This window comes from Pecten maximus, chromosome 7, assembly GCF_902652985.1.
Source record: "Pecten maximus chromosome 7, xPecMax1.1, whole genome shotgun sequence".
Lineage (NCBI taxonomy): Eukaryota > Metazoa > Mollusca > Bivalvia > Pectinida > Pectinidae > Pecten > Pecten maximus.
This window is the reverse complement of record NC_047021.1, coordinates 43,714,165-43,719,987: the sequence shown is the minus strand read 5'-3', so window position 1 is coordinate 43,719,987 and position 5,823 is coordinate 43,714,165. Positions and strand designations below refer to the sequence as shown.

Sequence of the window (5,823 nt, the reverse complement as noted above, 5' to 3'; positions counted from 1 at the left end):
GTCCGCGCACCAACCTGCTCATCAAAACATCATTTACATATCACATGATCCGTAATATTTATATAAATATTTTAAAAAATTGATTGGAACGCTCTTAAGATAAACTCGTATTGAATAATAATCGACAATTTTTGCTACTTCGTTTGTTTTAATGCATAAAATATTTTTTTATGTTTTGTTTTTTATCATTCGGATGATATTGGGTTTGTACTTTCGATAATACAATGGAGCAAAAATATTCCGAATGGCACCGAAAAGGAAAGTAGGCCTAGATGCCAATCGCATGTTCACGGTCTCTTCTAATCACGCATGCTGCGGTCGTTTTTGGTAAGCTCTCGTTTCCTGGTTTATATGTTTTAAAATGATTAAGGGCTATTTATATAAATGTTACAGTCACTGTAAAGTCAAACTTGGCATAGATTTATTATTAGATGTTAGAAAATGTTACATATCCAAATGTTGGAACCACACCATATACTCAATTATCAATACTAGGATCAGAATCAGATAATGAACATGCAATCAGTCAGTTTTTGTCCATGTGTCAACATTTTTTAACATTAGGTATGAAAACAATATTTTTATGGTTAAAAGATTGTACATAATGGCAAAAGTTTTTTGACCTTAAGGGAAATAAATGTTTTTTTTTGGCATTATGTACCCATAGATTTAATTAGATCTAATCTATATGCACTATATACAATTAAATCCGTTCTGTGTTTGATCCTGGCCTGTTTGTTGCTATTTTCCTAATATTACGTGCATGTCCTTGCAAGTACATGCCATTCTAATATGAAAATGTGTAATTGGAAGGAGTGTAGTCTGCATTTACAAGGGATTGAACCTGTGAGCCCCAGCTCACCAATCAACCACTTTGCCGATTGAGCTGAAAGGAATTTCTCTCTAGCGCAAACCTTAATGATAACTACGACAGCGCAAAGGTAGTAATTTGACATTTCTTTAATGTTTTTCAAGTACATGATCTAGCACATTATTTATCCTTTTTTCTTCTTCAGATGAGCTTCAGCAGTATATACCCGAGGAGTTCCAGAGAAAATATCTTGAGTAAAGCATAAGACAAAAACATGGCCCCTGTTTTATTCCGAGCCTTCATGACGGTGACAATAACCACAGCTATAATTTGTTTCTTTGTTTTTGACGGGGGATTTGATCGAGCTTTCACAGAGACAGGATTAAAACACTATGCTGAAAGAGCAAGTCCCTTACTGAAGACAGTGCTTCCAAAATGGCTGAAAATGCCACTGAATACTCTTGTAAACTTTGGATATGCAATCCTGGGAGCCTACTGGCTGGCTGTGATATTTCACCATCATGGCAATAACAATATCAGTGAAATTGATGCATATGCTTTCTATGTGTTTAATTTCATGGCTTGTTTTTATGGCCCAATTCAGATGGTTCGGATTTTGACGGATAAACATCGTTTTGCGATTTTGGATCAATGGGTAACGCTCCCATTTTTCATGTGGGTGTATGTATGGGGTAGATCTCTTTCTAATGGTTGGAGTAATCTAAGAGTTTTCATTGCCACAGCCTTATCAATATCTAGCTACACTTTAACTCTGTACTACGATATTGGATTTGAAATTGCCCTTGGGCTACACATAATGTTAGGCATAGCTGGAGCCGCACTGGCCTATCGAAAATATTCCACAACGGAGGCACACAAGCCATTTCTCTGTGCTTTGCTTAGCTGTACAGGATTTGTAGTGTTAAAATTATTAGACCTACATCTTCCAAATATTCATCCTTTTTTCACCAAAGTTTCTGGGCATTTTTTATCAAAAATAGCAGATGTTCTACAAATACATTATGTTAATAAATTTTTCAGGGCTTTAACTTTTAAAAAAGTTGATTGTGAAACAAAAAAGTCTGAATAAGAAAGTCTGTGAGATTGTACATTTTGTTATGCAATGAAAATTTATAATTTTCTTATTACAAGCTGTTATTTTGATAATCTTTTATTTAAGGTGATGAAATACATAGCTGAGGCTTAAAACTATTTATATATAGAATTGATAAAGCTGAAGGCGTGCAGTTCAATTCCTATTCGGAGCAGTATACGTTTCTCAGGAAGCTGTCGATCACTTACCGTCCAGTGCTGTTGTGGTTGTGTCCTTGGGCAAGATACTTTATCACAAATGTTCTGGATGCAACAGGCTACCCATATGTTGTACAGTGAGGTAGCCACCAGCTACTACAAGGAGACCCCGTCAAAAATGACTCTTGCTGTTCTCAAGTGATAAACTCAACATGCTATACGAACAAACATTTTAATGTCGGTTACACCATCTGTACTCTAGTTTGTGACCAGAGGGCATTCAGGCTTTACAAGAGGAAACTCGAGATGGAGACGACAGTTTTGCATTTCTCTAAAATGAGACAATTTACTCATTGTATGATTTTGAACAAACACCATTTTTTCCATTTTTGTTTAATGAGGGATTATTCATTATTATAAAGTTTTATTTTTATGTTATGTTCTTTTTTTTAGGTGAGATGAGGTGTGAGTCACTTTTCTAGAGCTTGTTGTAAAATCAGCTTCTGCTAGCATTTTCTGAGTTGAATGATAACCTTGTACCCGAATCTGTGGGTATGGGTGTGAGAGGGTGAAATTGTCCGCTTGTCCAGGGCAGGAAAACAGTTTCATCATCACTGGTCCTTTGGGCACGTTTGAGTTCAAAAGTTTATTGCTCAAAGATAAAAGATAGTGATCCAATTGAACTGAATTCTAAGTATTGTAGAGAAAACTGGCATAGGGTATCACCGGCCTTCTCTATAAGACTAATGAATGCTCCAGTATCCCAAAACCCGACATTGTGGTTACAAGTACTCACGTTTAGTGGCTTCACGTTTACCATTGTGGGGGTTCAGGATCAAAGAGACCGCTCTCTGACACCCCGTGGGATTAAATACTAGCTCACGTGCGGAATGAGTTCCAACCAAGGGACTTTGAAGGGAGATAACTCCCCAGATTTTCACTACAGTATCTTGAATTACCCTAAAGAAAAAGTACAATTTTTTGGAAATCTCACCAATCGAGCATGTGGCTAACAATATTTACTAGCCCTTAGATCAAATCTGCTGGCCCTCGGCCATCGGACCTGGATTTTTTCTCACCCTGCATTGTCCAATGCCATCCATAAAGTGTACCAGTGCACCATAATATACTGATATAGAAGTTTGAATTATAAGTATGAATTTTGAAATTGAGACAATCCAGTAATTCATTGTAATTTTGACTTTAAAGCCACATGCTCTATATATACTGTATATCTTATAACAATCAGCTGTTTATTGAAAAAGAGTTCACCCCAGATATTCATTGTACTGCAGTTTGTCTAATATGCTCATGCTGAGCTATCAAAACACAGAATGGTACACTTAATAAAATCATTTTTGAGGATAGGCTTGAACAGTGAATAACTGAATTGTGTTGTCATTGGGTCTTTGTGACCAATAAAATTTGTGTGGGAGAAAACTTAAATTATTTTAATGAAAGTTGATGTATACATTTATCACCCACTGACTAAGTGTATTGTTCTATTCTTGGATCATTGTGACCTTGACCTCAAGGTCAAAGGTAAATTCTGTGTAAATTTTGTATGAGCCATAACATCTTAACACTATACATGTACTCCCATTACATAAAGCCAGTGTGCAATGCATTAACGTAAGGTCACTGACCTTTATTTCAAGGTCAAAGGTCAAAGTGCACTTTTTTCTTCGTGCTTTTTTTTTTTTTAAATTGGAAAAAAAAAACCCACCTGAAACTGCATTTTGAACTCAACCTATTATGACATCCACTATATGGTATAGCTAGGTTTGTTTATTTGAAGACTATTTGTGTGCTAGTTGGACTATTTCAACTGTGTTATGTCAATTAAAGCATGGTTTGCTATGATGAATGTGTGTGCGAAATAACCCTGTGAATTTTATTATCCAAATGATGTGTTATTTACAAAATTGAAATTACCACATTTGTTGACAATAATTGTTTCTAAATTTCTAAACCGATATTGCTGTCCATAATTAGTTTTTGTATTGTTTGGCAGAGGTGTGACGAAAATGTGTATTAATATGAATTTTTGACAACATGTGTTGACACTTTTCTGCACAATATTTTAAAACCACAAAGTTAAAAACGTTAATCTTGAACGGCAATATTGGTAAAATGCATGTTTTATATATTTTTCTAGTTCTGTGAAAGTTAGTCACGTTACAGAGTGTCAGCAACACTAATGCTATATTCTGTATAGCATCAAAAGCGATGACTGGGCCCAATCAGACAAAGGATATAAACACAAATGTCCGAAACTAAATTATTTCATATCTTTTCTTGTGAGTTGTGTCATTGTTTGAAAAAATCTTTTTTATCAATAAAAGGTACATGTACTTTATGAAAAAAGAGTATCGATCGATTGTTGTTATTGACATGAAACACGAACTCTTCTAGGTAAGAATGAAGTTTGATTGAAATCCAAAAATGATTTGCTATAATTAGCGACAGTGACCTTGCCATTGACCTTGGCACTCTAAAACATATTTGACCAATGTATGAAGTTCCATTGAAATCCGATGGAAAATGAAGTTGCTAGAGCGCCAACAATGTTTTCTCTATAAATAGCAATGGTGACCTTCTCATTGACCTTGGCGCCATGAACCACGTATTCGTTCGAGGTATACTCATAATTTACCAATGTACGAAGTTTGATTGAAATCCGCTGGAAAATGAAGCCGCTAGAGCGCTGACAATGCTCTCTTTAAATAGCAACGGTGACCTTGTCATTGACCTTGGCGCCATGAAACACGAACTCGTTCGAGTTATACTCCTATTTGACCAATGTATGAAGTTCCATTGAAATCCGATGGAAAATGAAGTCGCTAGACCGCTGACGATGCTTTCTTATAAACTGCAACGGTGACTTGATCTTGGCAGCCTGAAACTCGAACTCCTTCGAGATATACTGATAATTAACCAAAACCTAAAATCCGACGAAAAATGAAGTCGTTAGAGAAATGAAAAAAAAGGCGTACATATAGTTCGTGTATGGAAGAACCCTGGCTTTCCCCCCCCAAAGAATGCAAAGACTGTTCCATCAGCTGGGAAGGTTATGGGCCTCGGTTTTCTGGGATGCAGATGGTATTCTGCTGATAGATTATCTCCAAATGGGACAAACAATCAATGGCACGTACTATGCTTCACTTCTGAGGCAGTTACGGGAACATATTAAAACGAAGCGCCACGGAAAGCTCACAAAAGGTGTGTTATTCCATCAGGACAATGCTCCTGTTCACAAATCTGTTATTGCCATGGCTGTCATTCACGATTGTGGCTTTAAATTGATTGAGCATCCGCCTTATTCACCTGATTTCTCTCCATCAGACTTTCATCTATTTCAAGCTATTTCAGACACCCGCTTTCAGTCCGACGATGACGTCATATATGCAGTGGATGACTTTCTGAACAGCCAAGAAAAGGAGTTCCATAAAGTGGCATTGGGGGCCTTCGATACTGAAGGGGATTATGTTGAAAAATAATACCATATGTCTCGCAAAATTCAAATCCTTCAATATGAGGCTCACAACTTAGCAATCAGCCCTCGTATATGGCTTCGATTGGGTACACTACCTAAACGATTTGCTATGTACTCTTTGGTTTCCGTGAAACATGGTTTAACCAATCACAATCAAACGCTAGATCCATTTTACCTTGTATACGTCAAAGAAAATTTTGACCGTCAAAGAATTTCTCGGAATGTGATATAAATATACATATATAAACATAAAGTAAATCATTTT

The 5,823-nt window shown here is 36.4% G+C and overlaps 1 protein-coding gene across 1 annotated transcript; it reads left to right on the top strand.

Annotated features, from left to right (window-relative positions):
• Positions 1–249: 249 nt before the first annotated feature.
• LOC117330931 (transmembrane protein 187-like) lies at positions 250–4,431 on the top strand. The gene is made up of 2 exons (XM_033889499.1): positions 250–327; positions 1,017–4,431. Exon 2 carries the CDS (start codon positions 1,086–1,088, stop codon positions 1,899–1,901), a length of 816 nt encoding a protein of 271 aa, XP_033745390.1. The 5' UTR covers positions 250–327; positions 1,017–1,085; the 3' UTR covers positions 1,902–4,431.
• The last annotated feature ends 1,392 nt before the right edge of the window (positions 4,432–5,823 follow it).

Coding starts and splice junctions, on each gene's coding strand:
- LOC117330931 (XM_033889499.1), top strand. CDS start 1,086: ATGGCCCCTGTTTTATTCCGAGCCTTCATGACGGTGACAATAACCACA.